The following is a 20415-nucleotide window of genomic DNA, read 5'->3' on the forward strand; positions in this document are numbered from 1 at the left end:
AACTCGCTACAAGTCAGCTACACTCATCAGTCATCATCAGACATCAGCCTATGAATCACCTTATGTCAAATGTTGATATCAATCTTTTACTTTTTTGTCTCAGAGCTCTTGAATGTGGTGCTCCAGCCAATCGAACTCTTACATGTTTCACCCTGTAAAACTGAAAAACAGCCTTGTTTGCATGTTTTTTATAGGATTTCAGAAGGATCTCTTGGACTCATAGCCTCAAATCTCTCAGAGTTATGACATTACACATGATACTTACTGTAAGAGGCCTGATTATGCCATCTTCAAAAATGTGGGGGAAAAAAAAGAAAAAAAAAGACAGTGAATATGCTCCGGTGTTTTCCAAGGGGGAGAATTCTGCAGCTGAAAAACACAGCAGGAAGACCTCAAAAGCAACTGAACCAGTTGCTCCAGTTCCCACAGTGAATATCTTGGCATTGTTTGCCAGGTAGAGGAAGGCATAAAGCTTCTTCGTGAAGCGACACTTAGTCGTGCCAAAGACAACGAGGTGAGCAAAAGCTCTCAAGAGGTGCTCTACAGGTAAGAATATCGTCAGTCTGTTTTTTCATCTTTAGAGGCATCACATTTACTGAGTCTTGTTAGGATTATTGGTTTTTCCTATTACACATTACGATACCACGATGGCATGGTATGAAGACAACGATTTGTATTTCTGAGTTATACGATGCTGTATGTTTCTTATTATTTTTCATTCTTGCAGATGTGCCTTTGCAGCTCTTTAAATCAATAACAAATATCAACATAAAATCTTGACTCTTTTTCTCACACATGCACCTGACACATGGCTTCTGTTTGTGAATGCAGCTCTATTTCATGCTCAGCTTTTCAGAGGTACGTGCCTATTTCTAAACCCTACATTGTTTGTTTGAAAGGTTAACTATTTCCGTCTGGATATTTTTGCATTGTTTGGAGGAAGAGACCAACGGATACCTGTGTTATTTTTCTTCAGGTGTGCTGTCGCAATGCTTAAGGGGAGCCAGAGGAGCATAGGTAGTGTATCTCATTTGGAAATCAGATTTATGGTTTGATTTTGGTGTTTGTGGTTATTTACCAGTAATTTGGTGCCACTTATAGAAAGCCTGTTTTTAAGGATAAAAGATTAATTCAACAAGGAAACCTTGAATGTGCAAATGTGCCAAAGGTAGTGCATGTAAACAGCTAGTTTGGGGAGTTTTAGTCAGTTGTAACTTGACCAATTCTGTGCTGTTTTTATCCCAAACTAGCACCTAAAGGAAAATAAATTTGTAGATTTCTGTAAGCAAAGATGAGATTTAAGCAAATGGCTTTTCTTTTGGCCTTAGGTCCAAATGCAATTTTTTACAAACCGGATGTAAATACAGAGGAAATCAGAGCTGGATACCTGCAGAAGTCTCCTCCCTCACATCGGATGAAGTTAGAGGTAACAGCTTTGGCTCAATGGGTGCAATATATTTTCAGCTCTTTGTGTGTGGTTTTTATTGAATTCTACTTATCCATGTCATCGTGTTTCTCCTGCAGAAATCATGGAAGAAGCGATATTTTGTGCTGTCCAAAACCGGCGAAGAGCATCAGCTGAAGTACTTCAGGAGTGCAGAGGAAATGGTCAGGCCAGTCGGATTGATTGACCTATCGCTGTATGTCCCCACAAACCACATAAACCATCGTTTTAGAATTTTCCCAATATCTCCATTTGAGCCAGTGTGCATGTTGTTTTGTGCATGATGTCTTTTCAACATCTGTGTCATTCCTGTCCCTTTGTCAGGATCTCATTGTTGTTTGTGAGCCCTCATCAACACCAGAAATGGGGATGGATCCAGAAGAATTTTAATTGCTCGCCGTCCCGCGTGCTCTACATCAGGGCTGGGGACCGGGACTACTTCCTCATTGGGGAAAACAGGTCAGTCAGCCATTTTTTACAGGCGATATAAATGCACTGAGATGGAATTTATGGTTTCTTTACCAACTTTCATGCATTTTATTGCAACGTATTGTAAAACTCCTCCTCCTTCTAGGGATATATGAAGACTGTTAAAGGGTATTTATGGTTAGATGTTGTGTTTTTTATTTTTGTGAAACAGTATTCATCTTGAGATGCAAGACAATTTTCAGAAGAGTACAGAGAACAAAGTAAAACAAAAAAACGGAATCTAAAATCTTAATTAGCAGCCCATTATCAATTCTAGGCGATATCTGATCAGAGTTTTTCTGTGTATTTTTCAAAATAAAGTTCAGCTACTAACCATTTTGCCCAAAGCCAAATCTAATTTATTTAGACTATGCATGAATGCAGCCATTTAAATCAGTGTAAGTCTATCAAAAGAGTTTTGGATTTTGTAATGGCAATGCGGAGATGAACATTTCCAGATACATGCATTGCATTAATTTGAAAGTCTGCGATGGCGTAACCAAGATTCAGGCCACAGCTGGGTTGGCCAGTCCTGCCCTCAAGGCCCCCACTGACACTTTCACAGTGCCTCATAAAACACTTCCCCCTGCCCTTCATCTTATCTACTATTTTGGGACTTCTAACAATCAAATAGAAATTATGCTGTTGCTTTCCTGTTTAGTAACAGTCAATCAGCTGAGAACGGCTTTTTCTCCCACTCTTCCTGCACCAATTTGTCGCGTCATGTCGCTATTTCCACTTTATATTTGGATTTTGGAATTGAGTTTTAAAGTGAATGTAATAGCCATAATTTGTGGAAGATTAGGTTTTCAAGTGTTTCACATGCCCCTCTTGCTTTTAGTGAGGAAGTGGACGGCTGGTTCTTTGACCTGTTTGAAGCCCTGAAGAACCGGCCACATCAATGTATGAGTTCAGAGGTACATTTAGATTTGACTTCTTCACCATATTTTGTCACAACACTAAGAGACCAAGACCATTTTTTAATCTGTCATATTTGTTTACTGGATGTGCCACTGACAATAATCTTTTTTTTTTTTTTTTTTTTTTTTTTTTTTTACTGAAGGAAATGTATGATGGGCGGCCAGCAATCGAGGTGACTATTTTTTTTTTTTTTTTTTATTTTAAAAACGTACTTTTCTTTTTCTCTGTTGACCACAAACCACCTTAAAGGAATAGTTCAAAATTTTTGAAGATTAATTTATTCACTTTCTTGCTGAGTTAGGTGAGAAAATCCAAAATTTCCTTTAAAACAGTGAATTGTTGTTTTTATACTTGTTTTCTAACAAATGAGATATAATGTGCAGATATTTTACCCTTGAACAGAGCCAGGCTAACTGTTTCCCCCTCTTTCCAGTCTTTATGCTAAGCTAAGCTAACAGACTATTGGCTGTAGATATATATTTACTGCACAGACATGAAAGTGATGTCAATCTTCTCACGTAGCTCTTGGAAAGAAAGTAAATAAACATATTTTACAAAATGCTCAACAATTTCCTTAATTCATCACGCTTTTTGCTAAGAAATTTTATCACCCAATAAGTTGCTTTGACTCCATTACAGGCCACTTTTAGGTATATCCTCATGTACCAATACACCCAATTATATTAGTTTTAGCTTAATGTATCTGACCCAGGGACACTGAGCTTAATGGACTGAGAGCAACATACATGCTGCACATCTTCACTCGGAGTTGTGAAGAATCATCTAAATATGGTGCTTTAATGCGTGTTTTTCAGCACGTGTTGAAAACGCGGTCCATGTCTGATCCGTCCTCAGATGCTTTGGATAAAGACACTAAAAAATCGAAGGTGCAACATTTTGACTTGACAGTCTAATTCAAACGAAGATGCTTTAAGATGTGTTATTTTCAGTGATTGGACATGACTTTTCATTTGGTTGCACAGAGGTCATGTTGCTTTCTGATTGGCCGGCAGGGTGAAGATCATGCCAAAAGACCTGCGTCAGAGCCCGTGAATGCAATCTATGACTACCCGAGCTCCTACTTAAGACAAACAGTAGGGCTGCAAACATTTTCAATATCGTTAAAACTGCCAATTAATCATTTTGTCTATTAACTGTCAGAAAATAGAGAAAAATGTTGTTAATAATTTGTTAAATTGATCTAGTTCAGCTCCTAAATCATGGTGTGTTTTTTTTGCCCTTTTTTCCTTCTAACGTTAAACAGGTTTGGAGAAATGGTTCAACCCATCACAAAAGCATGGAGTCATTGTGAGTGTTAGCTATTGTCTACCTGACAATGTATTGATCTGATTCATTTAGTTATGTTCAGTTATAATTCTAAAGTTATCTCTTTCTCTCTTGCAGATATGAAACGATGGAGATTACACGTAATGAACACCTGTCTCAGGCAGTGTACGTTTGATTTAAAGAGTGAATGTTTCCTAATAAATAATAGCTGATTATTGCTGAAACTGAAAGCAACCCAATGTGTCAAATGCTTCTAGGGACCGTGAAGTTGAGGACGCTACCTGTGGTACCCTGATGAAGTCTGCCTCACAGACCTTTGACACGCTGAAGACACAGATTTCCCCTCTCCCTCCGTTCAGTGAGCAGGCAGCCCCTGAAAACAGGTAGATCTCAGATTAATTGCAGGGTCTTTGTCCTTTTTGTGTGTGTCTTTTTGACTTTTCGCTTTGTCCCCGGTGTCACTGCCCTATGCTCTTTGTGTAACGTGTTTTGTCAGTGCCCTAGATACCAAAATAGCTCAGTCATCAGAGGTAACCACGGCGTCATTGGCTCAAACACCTAGACTGACAACAGTTAGGGTGTTATTTTTACAGTGTTATTTTAACACTGTTGACACTCCAGGACCAGTCAGGAATCTAGGAGCACCTCAGAGCCTGTTTGGCAACTTATGGGCTTAGATTAGACATATCTTTTTATCTTGTGAGAGAGGTCATACCTGAGTGAGTGGGCACTGATCATCTTTACAGATTTATACACTTGAAAATGCATGTGGTGATACAGATTTTTCAGAACTTGTATAAACTTGGTCTTACAGATCAGGCACGTTAGCTTGCTTTCTGTTGTCAGATCCCTAATGAGCTATGTTGCTTGCTGCCGTCACATTTGATTGTAACTTGTGTCTGATATGTTAAGAATTACTATTATTACTTCTACCAGTGGTGGAAGAAGTACAAAGATCCTTTACTTAAGTAAAAGTACTCACACTACACTTTTTTATTTCTTTTTACAAGGAAATGTACTTTTTTGCGAGTAAAAGTCCTGCATTCAAAACCTGAATTAAGTTAAAGCTTAAATGTACTTAAAGTATCAAAAGTAAAACTTCTAAACAGGCCTGGTTTCAGCTTTGTGACAATGCAATCCAAGAGTGCTTTTCAATAGTTTATTTAGCTGAAAGAAGACACCCAACGACTAAACGAACTTCAGTTTGTCAGGCACATTCAAAATCACCACATTTGGTTTCCACTGGACAGGAAAAGGTATGAAAAACTGTAATCTGAGTGTTGAGAAGGGGTGTGTTTCACCGTTCATGAATCATTATCTCAGGAATAATGTCCTGTTTCCTCTGTCAAAGCTTTCATTGTCGAACTTTAAGGAGGTGGCATGTAAAACAACACATTGCGCGTCTGAGTGTGATGCTTTTCTAAACGTGAACACTAAAAATAGAACACTCCACCGCAGGGAATCGCTCATTTTCAGAAGCTTATCATCCCGACAGCATCTCAGGGAGGGCAGGTTTGACCTTCTTGTACGGAACATTTTGATTATCACCAATACAGCAGGTGGTCAATTACAATCGTCCACATTGTTTGTGCCTCTTCCAGCTGTTTCTTGCCATCGTCTCCTGCGTAAAATACTCCTCTCTGTCGTTTGTTTGCCTAAATTTGCTATAATATAAACCTGTGTGATAATTCTGCCTCCTGCACTGATTTCTTTCCAAGCGGCCAACTGCTGTGCTGCCACACCGAAGAGCATTTTCTCCACTACATTTGGCATATGGGTCAAAAGTGCCTCTTAATTAGAATTCCTCTTGCGTCTCTGCAGTGATTTGGGAATTATTTGCCTCTCCCATGCTGTGTTTATGAACTATTTTTAAAAAAAATCTCAAGGCATCTGGTCCCCTTCCTGCACAACTGAGAGAAACTTTTTTTGGTTTTGCGCTTTTACTCACGATCAAGCATTTCGTCTGTCCACCCAAGGCCTCTAATTCAGTGCCAGAATCTGTTGTTATGCTATCTGCCCGTGGTTCACGCTTCTCCACAGTGCATGCAGCTTCTTCCTCCGTGCCGTTTTCCACTCAACGCAAAACTACACAAGAGCCGTGTTGTGTTTTATTCCCACTGCCTCTTCAAGATGTCTTCTGTTAGATCATTGTCAGATCAGCTAAGAATCTGTGAGAGCAGTATGCTGAATGTGCCAAGATCCGACGCTGTAATCTGTCACGCTGTTGCTTTCCTTTGCAGAAAGGGAGCACGTCCGACTTCAGACTCCAGCAACAGCTCCAGTGACAACGGCGCCATCTCTCCTGTAGCGATGCTGGAGAGACTGAATGCGCACACACCAGAAAAACAAAGCTCTACTGAAAGGTGAGAGAAAACGACCTTGAATCCAAAAAAGTAACAACCAAGCGGGCACTATTGTTTGAATTTTGGGGCCTTTTTGTAAACTAAATAGACGAGCATTTTATATGGGATGCAGTGACCATCATTCAAACCCCATTGTGGCCCCTGCCTGTGCTATTACTAATTGAAAAGTCAGAAACAGCTTTGTGGTTACAGAGAACAAATGAAAAACACAATTCAAGATGACAGAGCTAAATAAACAAGCAGACAGGAATGCCGGCACCAGCGCTGATATGCTGCTGAACTGGTTAGAGTGGTTTCTGAAGGTTTGTAGCAAGCAGGCAGCGGTACAATGACAGCTGAATAATAATGAGCGCCACTCGACATTAAACCTAAGTTACTCAGGTTGCTTTGCAATCAGAATTTAAATGAGTTGTGCAAAGAAAATGAGAAGTCGTTATCTACGCTGACACTCATGCCACTGTAATAAGAAGGAGGCATAAATTTCCGCCTGCATGTGCTTGTTCACAACATCCCAAGCAGACCCAGTTTCATGTGAAGAATCAATGGTTTCTGCTGTTTTCCTTATTAGTTTCTCGTCTTTGTATCATGGAGTTGGTTTTCCCAGCTTGTGCCAATTATTGTACCAGAGATTTACTGAAATTAATATGCGACACAAACAATAAGTTCTAGAAGGATCTTTGTTTTCTCTCGTCTTACAAGAGAACCACATCGACTGCCTTGGATATCAAGCGTGTCTTATTTCTCTCGCGTGTCGAAATATATGCAACACGATTAAATAAAGCTTTTTGTTGTCTTTTGTTTTTCTTTCAAGCCTTGACACCAGCGACCCAGAGGAGCGAGATATTGAGGTCAGGCAGGCAGATTTGAAAAAACACCTGACAATAACCGAAGTGCATGGGAAGCCAAGGTGAGCTTGTGTATATAAACACCTCATTGCAGTGTCATTGCTGGGACAATAAAAATGTTAAGCTGCTTTCATTGAGAAACGTAGAAAACCTTCACCAAAGCAGAACAAACGTTCCTGCACAAATTAGCATTTGTGTATCCATTCATATCACTAGCAACACAGTAAACCCACAGACGTGTTGGCCACGTTCCTTACTGTCTGCTCTACTGCAGGTTTTGTCTGCGTTAGAAACACAGGTCACATTAGGGAATGTTGGCCGCGATGCTGCATGTCCTCATGTGCTTGTTTCGCAGGTGACAGCAGTCAGACTCAATGCTGCGCTGCAGAAGCCGCCTGCTCCTTTGTGGTGGATCAGTGCTCAGCAGCATTGTGTGGAAATTAGGGCACACGTTCATACTGAGATTTGTTAGCATTTATTGCTTTAATGGCACAAATATCCAAATTCTCAATCCTCTTTATGATGTAAGAAAGAAACGGAACAGAAATGTGGGCTTTTGTTTTGTGCCTGCGTCTCCACCCCAGGCCTTGTAAACTATTGGCCAGGGCACGCACGGAGCTGACCGCAAACAAACAAGAGGCTGTGTGCAGCATAAACCTCAAATGAGACACCACATACTCAAATGGGCTCTGTAAATGTCTGCAGAATGCTCCAAAACCCTAATAGTATCAGTATATTGCAAATTTTAATCAGAAAATGGTCCACTTGGAATAGGGACTAATTATATCCAAACAGAACATGCTGTTTACGTGACCCATGTAAACTAAAATAATGGAATAAAAGTGTGCATGTGAACACAGTCACTGTCATCTTAACACTCGAAAGCAAGGTGGCTTACTGTCTGGTCTTGAAGACACGTCACAGTTCATCTTTTTGTAAGCAGAAGTGACCAAGTCTCTTGGCTCAGTGGTGGAAAGTCTTCAAAACCACAACCCAAGTCCGGTTTCCTCTGACTCAATACAGCATAAAACAAACTTTGGTCATGACACAGCTGTACAGATGTGATACAAAAAGCACAAATGTCAACTGTGTGTGTGTGTGTGCATGTGTGTGTGTCTCACAGCGTGTCTGGGTGGACAGGCCAGCCACAGTCTGTGTGCCTGTTCCACAAAGGAGACCAGATTCTGGCAATCAATGACTTGCACACCAGCAGCGTGGAGGAGTTCAACATGTACCTCAGCAGGTCTCTCAAGAATGAGGTACGCTCACAAAGACAGTGTCCCCGATAGCTGCTGTTTGCATGCATAGGCGAACGCGTGACCAGCTGACCTGAGAGGCCAATGATTTCTCTCCTCAGGTGAAAGTGACCATCCTGCGTCTACACGGGTGCCAGCCTCTGCATTCGCCACACTGTCTCTGCAGCGACTGACCGCACAGCGACCCTTAGAGAGGAGACCGTTACCTCTGCTGTTCGTGTTCAAATGTCTCTTTGAGGCACTTCCTGTCTGTGGATGGAGGGTTTATACCATGTATTCACCACTTTTCAGGGCTGTGGGCAGTTCCCATTGAGCTGTCACTCGACCAGTTTAAGAATATTTAATCTCAATGACTCACAACATGTGAAAAGATCAAATGTGTTTTAGGTCCCGTGCACTGCTGGCGTAAACAGTGACTTTACAGTTTTAACAGAGCATGATTAATGATATTCTTAATTCACTGTGTATACTCAAGAGTTTGTCCGCAGAAGGAAACAAACATGAGACACTTTTTCCTCATGCCGTCTGTATGAGGAAGTTAAATTGCGCAATGCAAAAATGGTGCAATATGCACAAGGTATATACCTGTAAATAGACTTACTATTAAACTAGATTTTTACTGTAAACTGTACTAATAATCATAATGTATTTAGAGTTTAAATGCACATATAATACAGTAGAAATAACAGCAGAGATTTCTGTTTTTTTCTTGCGACTGAATCGCTCATGTCACTTTTTAATAATCAACTTTAATCCAAGATGACAACGTGAACTACGATCGTGAGTGGCTGATGTCGGGTTCGAGACAAGATGCTGTGAATGAACATTTACGATCCCGGTAATTAAATGACAAGTGTGACTGTCATCCCAGCAATGCTGATTCATTTCCAGCGGGCGGCACCTGTGATGAAATTCCTCTGTAAACAAAGGTCGTGTGATGCCGTCTTCCACTGACCTTATGTATGTTTAAATGTCTGTTATCTACATGTTGTTTGGTTACAAACGTACACCCAGAAAAAAACTGACGTATATCCAATTTAAACTTTCCTTCTTGTTTTTGCCTCGAGAAAGCTTTTCACAGTAATAAGGAGTGGATGAATGACTAAAAGATTGAGGAAGAGACCAACATTTGGCGTCGTCCACACCTCAGGGAGAGTCTGGTGAATTGATATGCTGACAGAACGGCGTTGCGCCTCAGGCTGCATTTCACCCATTTGTCTCTAATTTGAAGCATAAATGGCGACTTCACTGCTGAAATGTAGTTTTAATATAACTTGGGATGATGGTTTTACTCCTTTTGAAATTATTTCCAGCAACTAATGCCGCTCCCTGATCGAGACAATAGCAAATGGAAAGGATCTGCCTCGAAGGCCTGTTCACTCCAAGTGCTGCAAACCAGAGTTTTATATTTAAACTGCCTCGTTGTAAATTATGTCCACAGAGGACAAGGACAAAGCTGGTCTCTAAACTCTTGATATCACATATCATAACAGTCCTTTTCCTTTCACATCGTATCAGTAACAGTTTTAATAGAGCTATTAGCCAGATATGAGTTCTGACAAAGAAATTCTTATTCAGGACATTTTGTTTTTCTAAAGGCCTCTCTTCAACTGTGATGCTCAGGCTGTGCTGTAATATAAATAGGCCCTGTTATAAATAAATGCATCCTTTGCGAGGGTGCAGCAAATGAGGCCTGTGCTGGGACGCTGAATCTGTGTTATTTGCAAAATGATTCTGAATAAATTTTACCAGATTGTAAAAACAATGTGAGCATTTGTATTTCTTTAACTTCTCCTCCACTGAGGAATGTGAAGTAGCACCAGAAACAGAACAGCCTGCCGAGTTCATGCAGCAACATTACATCATGCGCTGAAATTGCGACTAAAACTAAGCAACATAATTCGATTATTTCCACTTGCTTAACTTCCAAAAGCCTTAAATTTAGCTTCTTATCTGAACCGCACTCGAGTCCCATTAAATACGACACCTGAAGACATCCTTACAGGGCGCCATTTCTAACCAGTTTCAGAAACCCTTTTGTAATTGTGTTTGTTTTTCCGAGATCATTAGCTCGTCATAGTATTTGCTGTAGCCTAAAGTGAGAGCCAAAGGGTATGTGAGTGTAAAAAGCTGGCAGGGATCCACTATCGCGCTCAACAAGGCAAACGCTTGCAGGTGCAGGATCCTGAACTTCCAGTTCCCGCCTGCAGGCCAGATTGCATGGAGTGATCAGTATCGTCTGCTCTAAAGAATATACACAACTGTGCTGCTTGCGGTTTGTCTCTCAGTCGAAAAACCTCTTTTTGTTATTCATATAACAGACTCCTCCTCATTTGTGGACATAATTATCCTCCAAAAATAGACACCAATAAGCCATACATGCTGACTGAAATAGAAAGACATTTCAACAAGCACCCCAGTCAATCCAATTTCAGACTCGGTACATATAATTCACGCCCAAGGGAAGAATAAGAAACGCCATTATTATTAGAAACAGCTCACTGGAAATGACTTGCTCTGGGCACAAATAGTAATACAGTGGTTATTTCAGCCTGGACCTAGTAAAGTGGGTGAAGAGCATGATGACACATGCATAATTTTAAATAGAGAGAGAGAGAGGCAAGAGGTGTAATGACACGCCTGAAGATGAGCTTTTTTAATCATTAACACTGCTATGGTAAAAAAATGATGTACTCCTAAGAAGTGATGGAAACATTCAAGAAGATTCAGCATTCAGAAATATTCCAAGAAACTTTAACTGTCCTCTTCTGCAGGTATGAAAATGAAAATGTTCATTAAGAACCTCGGGATAAATTTCAGGAATCTACAGTAAAACCTCAAATCTTTTCAATGTTTAGAATCTAGATGTTCCTCTGATGGGTTCAGCTGAAGTTTGTCCTACATGAGAGGAGAAATCACGCAGTGAAAAGCTGGTTTTACAGAGAATGAGATTCAGAGAGCTTTATCTCTGTACCGCAGGACTCTGCCGCCTCAGAGATAAACTGCTGAAAGATCTGGCAGCACTCAAGTTTGTGCTTTCAAAGCCACTACGCCACAGAGGCAGTCCTCCTTAACACCAGACCTGCCTGAAGGGGTACTGGTGGGGTGGCACAAATCCATCTGCACGAATGACTGCACCTGAATGGCTGAGATGTCATTCGCTGTACAGTCGCACTGAAAACCCAGATATTGTGCCAAGTTTGCAAATTTTAAGAAAAGAAGTTAACGTTGCAACAAAAAATGTTGAAAGAACATTTAAAAGATTTATTGTTTTCAGCATAAAAATGTCCATTTCATAGATAAAAATACAGATAACAGGAATTGCACATCCGAAAGCAGCACTTTTCTATTACGATTAATCGCCATCATAACAGCAGCACTCCAGTTAATTAAGTTCCCATGTATAATACTTCTGGATGGCACAGGTCTAAACGTAGACAAGATCCAAGCGGGGCCTCAGATCATGTTCACACAAACAGCTTCAAGAGTTAGAAAGATTTACTAAAATCACTGCACTATCCGACTTCTACACCTCAGGTCATGCATTGACCATGTGACTTCTTGGTGTGTATTTCGTGCTACTTCCTGTCACTTCACAACTGATGACGGTGTTTGGATGAACACCGAAACATCTTGCTGATTGTTATTTTTAACCGGCTGGTGATTTTAAAGCAGAAGGTTCATAGTTAGTTTGCATATATTGATCATCGTTAATGTTCACCTCCTTCATCACAACCGCTTGCTCTGCATTGGAATGTAAATGCTCACCAGTCTGAGGCAAGCAACTCCAGTAAAAGTAATAAAACGAGTAGTGTTGATATGTTTGTTGGCCATCTGAGGCATTGAAAATGAAGTGGTTTTGCTTTTATAACCAAAAACCAAACAGCAGCAGAGGGGCCAGCTGCAAACACAGTTTACTGGTAAATAAGTCACTGTTTAGCTTTAGCTTCCATGAGCCACTCACTAAAGCACTTCTCCATAGCTTTCCTGCTCGCCCAGCTGCCATTGTTGACTGTGGGGATGATCTTGAGGGGCCGGAGCCACTGGACAAAGCGCTTCAGCTCCAGAAAGCTGCTGTGTTCGCTGTATGGGATTCCTGTCGAGAAAACAGAGGAAATGTCATTGACATGGGCCCCAGTGTTGGCTCTTTGATGGTCTTTGCTTTAAAAGTTGCATTTGTCAAATAAATAGATCAAATGCAGCCACGCTGAAAACGACTTGCGAGCCTGAAGATAACCCACACTTTGTTTGTCAAGCGTGGGTTGTGATTATCTCAGTTGTCTATTCATTAAGGAGAGTCCTGCAGGGAAAGAGGCCAGTAGTGGTTTAGACCTGAACCCGGGGGACTTTTCACTCTCAAATGGCTCGTCTGCTTCGATATTTTTCTTTCCAATTTCCCCATTAAGAAATATTAAGCTTAGTGAATGCCGAGGCGATTTGGCTCAAGGTAAAAGCTTGTCACGGAGCCAGATGTCTAAAAGTCTGGGGACGTCGATCACATCAGACAAGCAAGAAGGCAAACTCTTATAAAAAGGGACCAGATGCTCAACAAAGTGAGGCACAGGCTCAGACGTTTCCCCTCTGAGGGAACAAGGCAGATTTCAGATGCTGAAACATTTAAACTATCACGACTCATTTCTTCTGTTTCTCAAGGACAGAATAAGACGACAAACTGTTACTGCGGCAGAAAGCTGCTGCCTTTTGTTTGCCCTCCCGTTGCCCCTCCACAGGTTTGATGCCTTCCGCTGCTTTAAACAGATCGAGCTGCAACAAAGCCTCATCAAGTATACAGTCAATCGTCCCACATGCAGGGAACAATATTAGGAGCAGAGGCAGCATATGGCCGGGAAGAGCAAGGAGGAGGAGACCGACACAAGGCACAGAGAGAGAGAGCGCAAATTGGCTTCCGCCTGACTGACACACAAACTGCTGAGGAGTAAGAAATTATACACGAGTGTGCGACGCAGAAGCCTCTAGCTGGTGATTGTAGGTTACAGGCCAGATGGCTGATGCTGTTGATGAATCTATCAAGAATAAGGAACACAGGACAGGACGAAAGAACTGGCTAAATATGCAGCGGAAAATCAAACATGACCCATTTCAGTACAGGGGTTTAATGTCGGGCTGATGTCCAGCAGTGCTGTCCATGACCCAGCATTCTCTTGATCATATTCCCTCTTGTCAACAAGCTGAGCCACAATCAATTGTTTATTCTCACACTCCCTCTCCGACTCTCCCCTCCTCCTCCTCCTCCTCCTCTCTTTGCCAAAAGAGGGAGCTGTAGGCTAAACACAAGGATGTGATGAACAGTCACGTATCTGACAGGAGGAAATGCCACTCTTGTGATAAAGACTTAGCAGCGTGTAGCATGACAATTATTTACCATTATGTTTCCACATTTGTTAATCAAAGGAGAGAAAGGCATTCTGTCAGGGCATGAACAGATCCAACACCTTGCACAAGAAGAGTCATGACCAATGGATTTACCAATGAAATCATTATTCTTGGCCATTTCTCCTCATCTGTATGTCTGGTTTTCTCTGTTGGATGTACATATGCTTCTCATTTAAAAAGGTTAGCACATACCATAGATGGAGATGTTGCCGCTGATCTGAGGTTGAATATCTTCCACTGATTGCACCTGCTGGCTGAAGGTCCAGCCCGTGGGCTTGAAGGCCACCAGCTGATCATACTGTCTCGAAAAGCGTGCCAGGTAATCCTGCAGTTTCTAGAGATGAATTGAAATGTCATTACAGAACGCCGCTACATGCGCACACAAAGCTCTCTTCAAACATCTACGTGGATAACTCATGTTTGTGCAGCTTCTGTGCTCATAATTGATGGTTTACAATCAACACTGGGAAGCATCATCCTCAAATAGAGATGCAGTTCTTCTGTTTTTGAACAGCTAAACTCCACAAATGAAAAACAAGTGACTCATTTTAATTAATCTCTTGTTTGCTGGCTGCTACAAACGACTGCAGAGATCATTTAGATTTACCTTAAAATGTGGTTTTGTACTGTACTTCTAGGTGACGCTGTCCAAGTTTAGTCACTCTTCTTGATAAAAACTGCTCAAAGACTCCCTACCCAGAAGTCTCATTGCAAACCTAAACTGTTTCTATTTCCCCCAAGTCAGCCTTTCTGTGCCTAGTGATGCCTGAATTATACCAACTCCGGGACTTATCTGGGGTTTTACAGATGGCACATTTTAAATGCTACGCCATCATAATTAGCATTTCCTAATTATTTTAACTCCTGTCCTAGGTACTTGCATATGAATAGACCATAAGCAGAAGTGTTCGCACATAAAAAAAAAAAAAGAATAATCTCAAACAAGTTATTAGAAACGGCAAATGAGGGCCCAGAGTCCCAGCGTAATATCTGTTTTCAGATCAGTTTCAGTGGAAAATGCGACTGCTGCACCTACTTGGAAGGAGAGCTGCATCATGGGCAGCACGTGGACCTGAGCGGCCTTCCCGTCTGTGGTTATGCATTGTCTGACTTGCTCGGACTCCAGACAGCACATGGTGTTGTGTTTGTCTCGAGAGAGGCACACTTTAGTCCCCAGGACCTCTGCCAGTGCTACGAATAAAGCACAACAAGGTCCGTGTAAGAACCAGAAATGAGGGAAATTCATCCAGAAAGTAGCTGCGGTTAAGAGCCCCCTGCTGCCAACGGACTGCAGCCCAGTATGCTACGTCACTCCAACTTCATAGAACACATCGCACAAACAGTAAACTCTTGACCTTTTTTCAAAAGCAGCAGCACTAATCCACCATTCTCCACAGCACTCCCACTTCAATACAAGACACAATCTCGCATGACCTTTGAATGAAGAGGAAAGGTCAGGTAGTGATAGCAGGCTGCAGAATTAAAAAAGGCCACTCATCTTACTCGTAGGTTTAGAAACACATTTACTTTGTGTCTGAGTTTGTGTTGGTGGTAAAGCCTCACGGTACAATCCCCCAGAAATAAATGAATAAATTACCATGTAATTTGCAGTAATATAACGATCCATTAAAAAACATTTAATTTATCAAACTGTCTAACGATCAGACCCCACATATCAGCCTTAACCCTCATTTTTTCTAGTGTGATTAATCACCATCACAACAGCTAAATGGGTGCACACAAGAATAGGTTGGATAAGAAACAATGGAGAACTCTGACTGTTATTCCCACAGCCTTTGATTTACAAAAACTTTAAAAGAAACGGTCTAATTTCAACCAAACACTCACCCAGGAAGACCCTCTCCTTCCCCACAGAATAGGATCCACACACCACGAGCGTGCGAGGGTTGAGCGTCACCAATTCAAAGGCTGTGCTGGCTGCAAAATTGATGACCTCTTGCTGTCTGGGGAAGGTGTACTCAGGGCTGCAGTAGCTAGAGAGAGAAGAGAGCTTACATCAAAAATCTGTATGTGTTTTAGCTAATATTGAGCCACACTGGCTAAGAGCAGTGCAATATAACATCCCTCTGTTTTGGCCATTCAGTAACCTCACTGGTACAGTCAGGGAAAATGTATTCCCATACCAATATTTTACCCCACCAATTATACTTACGTCGTGTCCAGGTAGAGGGTCTGCACCTTGCAGCTCAATAACTCAGGGTAGGACTCCATTGAGGGATCAGCTCTGAAGTCTCCCGTGTGGAGCACCGTCTGTCCACCGGGCAGGAAGAACAGCAGCATGGCAGCTCCTGGACAACTGAAAGAACACAGACAAGAGGTGAAGCCGGATATTTGAAGGAAATACTCATTGTGTGATCAACGAGCATCTTCTTAGCAGTGCTGAGTGTCAACGGAAGTGTGGCCAATTATGTAGGTATGCATATTAATTTTGATTATACAGTAGTGACTGGCCATCAGTGAGGTCTAAGTGATGTCTCTTCTTTAATAGAGCCTAAAACAGACGACCACATCTTCAGTGGCTGGTCCACCATTAAGCATCCGGCCAATCTCTACCCAGTGGCTGATACTGACACCAGGTGGATGACTCACTGGTTGGCATCCAGGAGGATGACCGTGACTCCCTCCACAGTGACCTGGGTGTTCATGGGGAGGATGTGGACGTACTCCTCTGCCACCTTCAGCTTGCTCTTCACCAGGTTCCCTGTAATCTGACCAGGAGAGGCAGCTGTCAGTCCAGACACATCTTCGTCGTTTATTTATATACACTGACGGAGCAGCAGCCACCAAAGTTAGAACGACCTAGATGCTAAGTTATCATACATATACAATGAAACACAGTCCGCAATGTAACATCTACTTTAAGATCTTACCTTAAACAATCGCACGTCCTAATGAATCAACTCTCATTATGCTGCTTTTCATTGAGTAATTTACAAAAGCCTTGAAATCCAATTTCCCCAGTGATTCTGATCAAACTTTTCTGGGCTATGACCCATCTACCGTAGCATCCAAGTTGAATTTCTGTGACCTACCAAAAAAACAAAACCCCAATGGAGTCCCAATCAGTCCTTGTGAGTCCGTTTTTAGTTGCAATCCTAAGAGAATGAATACTCCACTGTGGAGAATCATGACCCATTTGACAGGAGAGTTTACATAATATCCAGCCTCTTATTAATAACTGTTGTCGGTAAACACGGTTCATTTGAAAAAAACAGGAAGGTCTCCAAATTTCAGTCAGTTCCAGTATGGTCAGAGCCACTGGCCAATTTGTATTCAGCGCTGTCAACTGCAAGCTAATTTTTCATTACAATGCAGTCAGCGCAGTGCAGTGAGATAACAAATGGATCAGGCATTTACTCTATGAACGCCGTGGAGGAGAGCAGTCAGGAAGTTTTTCAATGAGGTGAAATTAAATAGGATTTCTGGGAGAAAAAAAAAAAAAAAAAACATTCAAAGCATTAATCTCCTCCATAGCATCCGAGAGCTAACAGGCCTTTGGAAGGGAGACTGATTTTGTTTGGGATGCAGTTGCAGGCGTGGACCGAAATTAAATCTGGGTTCAGAACCACCATCCACAACTGTCTCATGCAGATCAAGTAATAAAATAATAATATAATTCAGTAATTGACTCCTACTTGAAAATTCGGTGGTGTAGCAACCGCAGCCTAAACATGACTTACCTTGTTACAGTAGATTGGAAATGTGGACTTCTTGGTCAACCCTCCGTAGTGGTCTGAGTGGAAATGTGTGAGGAAGTAGGCAGTGATGCCTTCGACTTCTCCGTACCGAAAAGCATCTACGGCAAACTTTGTACCTGAGCAAAATTACATAAATATTTTATGTTAGAAAATAATTAACCTTCAATTTTATCCAGAAATATGTGATAGGTGGTCACTCACTGACCTGGAATCTTCTTGTAAAAGGGGCAACGTGGTAACTCTACTTCCCCGTCAGCGTTCACCCTGTTCCGCCTCCTTCCTCTCCATCCTCTACTCCTACTCTTCCCTGCTTCTTCTTTACTGTTATCAACAGTCATTGTGTCCTGCGAGGTATCTGCAGTTGTGTCAGCCTTACTTTTTCTTTGCCTGCCCCTCCTTGGCTGTCTCTGTCCAGACGTTTCACCAAGCATTGGAATAGAAGTGTTGCTGAGTTCATTTGGTCCGCTCTCGGCCTCTTTTGCCTTCTCCTTGAGGGGTTTGAGGCCAAAAAACACCCCAATGTCCGTCTGCTTCAGACAGGAGGTCTGACCCGCCTTGCTCCGGCCCTTCTGAGGCGCCATGGTGTGAGATCGTTGGACGATGGAGGTTTGTGATGAAGGCACTTGAGGAGAAGCTGTGTGAGGTTGCTCTGATTTAAAGCTGCTGTCATTCAGCGTTTTTAACGGCAGGCTATCTGAGCTGAGAAGAGTTTCTCTCAGGCGCTCTAAAACAATACTCTGTGGAGACTGAATGCTGCTTTTACATGAACTGGTGGTACTGGTAGATTTACCGGGAGCTTCGTTTTCACCTGTGGAATCAGACGTGTTTTCAGCACCTGCAGAAGCAGCGGGCTGATTGGTGGGAGGTCCTGAGGTAACTGACTCCAGCTGCTTGTTTAAGGAAGCATGCTCCTTCACCTGCACGTTACTGTTTTCCAAATTATCTATGAATTCAGACAGGAGCTCATCTTCACTTGAGAAACTGTCACCGAACAGCAACATCGAGTCTTCAGACTCATTTTCATCATTTTCAAAAAGGGCTTTTCTACACTCGCTGATTTTGACGTCAGTCTCTGCAGGGAACTCAGAAAGAGGAGAATAGGATATTGCATCATCGTAATCGGGGGAAGGTTCACTTTTGGGTAAACTTTCAGAAGCTTGTCTTCCACTTTCTGCCTTGACAGGGGTGGATGAAAGCTCTGTTTTGCTTTCTTGGGACGAACTGATAGACTTTTGGTTTTTAGTAGAGGACGACCAGCCTTTTTTTTTCTTAAAATCCTCTGGGCCAGGTGAGCGCAGAAACAGGAGGCCATTTGTAAGTTTAGGCGAAGATGTTACAGTGTCATTACTGTGAGGGGAAGGAGCACAGTTGGACAAGGCAGAAAGGCTGGCCTGTGAAGTCTCTACACTAGAACCATCTACCTCACTGTTTATCAGTCCTGGGAGACAACTGAGGCGGGTGTCACCGCTGGTCCCTGCCTGCTGGGACAGACCGAGGAGGGCTGTGTCACTGTTTGCTCGACTGTGGGCCAGAAGCGTGTGGTTGAACTTCTTGTAGTGGTTTGGAATGGTGGAGGAGCACTGGAGGCCATCTGGACATTCTGTGAACACACAGAAATTAGGCTTATCAGACCACGGTACAATGACAGTACAAGTACTTCCTTAAGTTTTATGGAATGATTATGAAGACTTGCTTTGTTTTTTTTGCATCCGTAATAGAATAATAAGTATTTACAGAACTGCATGTGTGCACCTGAATGCAGGATGACAGGTGTGTAAAAAAAAAAACACAAGTCAACAAATACATACAGAATATTTGAGAGGAGGAACTTTTATTCGATACCAAGTGTAGCAGACATTTTTAGAGGTTTATGAAGAATGGGCGTCTGTACCTTTGCATGTGTCCCTGGCGTTGTCAAGACATTCAGCGACATGCCACCTTTGAGACTGGACCACCAAAATGGAAAAGGGCATCTGACACATGGGGCAAAAGTCTCCAGAAAAGGGTCCCTCGGAAGAACTGTCTGTTTGCACTGTGTCATTAGTAGGAGATGACCGTGAGGGTAAATTATGTGCCTCTGAACTGTTATGTCCCTGTATGTTACCAACAGCACCACAACATGCACTTTCAGCTGTGCTGCCTTCACTGTCAGGTGACTTGACTGAGAGAGAAGAGTCTCTCTTGGAGTTTTTTCTGGAAGTACATCTTCTTGTAGTCACAGTTGCACGTGCAGACGGTGATTCTTGTCGCTTCTTTTTCTTCTCAAGAGGTTTATACTCCCAAATGTCATTTTCAGAGTCGTCCTTCTGCGGCATTTGGAGCAAAATGAAGCGCAACGTTCACCAAAGACCCGACGTTAGATAACATCCCTCGCTTGCCCAAAATAATGAACGTTAGAGTGGATTAACGACTACTCTAGATTCGACTACTGTGAAAATAGTTTTTCATAATCGATAATGTTACAGTTAGCATACTTTACTCTACTGCTATTGCTATTGCTAAACAATCGTTAACGTTACTGGGTGATTTGCAGTAACATGTTAGCGCTTACCGCCAGAGTACAATGAATGTAGTAAAGCCACATTGAGAAACACAGCAGCACTTTCCACACATTTTTCACAAAACTAAATTACTTATTGTACAAAATAAATATTGGAGAAAAATACAGTGTCTTTTATTGGTTATTTCTTAAGTTAAAGTTGGCAGAAAATTAGAAAA

At 42.0% G+C, this 20415-nt stretch overlaps 2 protein-coding genes across 3 annotated transcripts; one reads left to right on the forward strand and one right to left on the reverse strand.

The window, feature by feature from the left end:
• The first annotated feature begins 515 nt into the window (after positions 1-515).
• On the forward strand, positions 516-10285 carry LOC143339254 (pleckstrin homology domain-containing family S member 1-like). Of its 2 annotated transcripts, none has more exons than XM_076760420.1 (17): positions 516-546; positions 832-858; positions 977-1017; positions 1329-1426; positions 1525-1640; positions 1769-1903; positions 2754-2829; positions 2976-3005; positions 3649-3720; positions 3817-3927; positions 4098-4141; positions 4238-4285; positions 4378-4503; positions 6361-6483; positions 7295-7390; positions 8452-8587; positions 8686-10285. In XM_076760420.1, exons 3-17 carry the CDS (start codon positions 990-992, stop codon positions 8755-8757), a joined length of 1311 nt encoding a protein of 436 aa, XP_076616535.1. In that variant the 5' UTR covers positions 516-546; positions 832-858; positions 977-989; the 3' UTR covers positions 8758-10285. The 2 variants fall into 2 exon arrangements, with proteins under 2 accessions (XP_076616535.1, XP_076616536.1); XM_076760421.1 differs by having other exon boundaries at positions 3847-3927.
• A 1544-nt stretch (positions 10286-11829) lies between these two features.
• dclre1a (DNA cross-link repair 1A (PSO2 homolog, S. cerevisiae)) lies at positions 11830-20277 on the reverse strand. The gene is made up of 9 exons (XM_076760124.1): positions 19589-20277; positions 17903-19297; positions 17680-17813; positions 16589-16707; positions 16152-16295; positions 15827-15972; positions 15015-15169; positions 14171-14312; positions 11830-12680 (listed from the first exon to the last, which is right to left on the reverse strand). Exons 1-9 carry the CDS (start codon positions 20010-20012, stop codon positions 12514-12516), a joined length of 2826 nt encoding a protein of 941 aa, XP_076616239.1. The 5' UTR covers positions 20013-20277; the 3' UTR covers positions 11830-12513.
• Positions 20278-20415: the final 138 nt, after the last annotated feature.

This window comes from Chaetodon auriga, chromosome 20, assembly GCF_051107435.1.
Source record: "Chaetodon auriga isolate fChaAug3 chromosome 20, fChaAug3.hap1, whole genome shotgun sequence".
NCBI lineage: Eukaryota > Metazoa > Chordata > Actinopteri > Chaetodontiformes > Chaetodontidae > Chaetodon > Chaetodon auriga.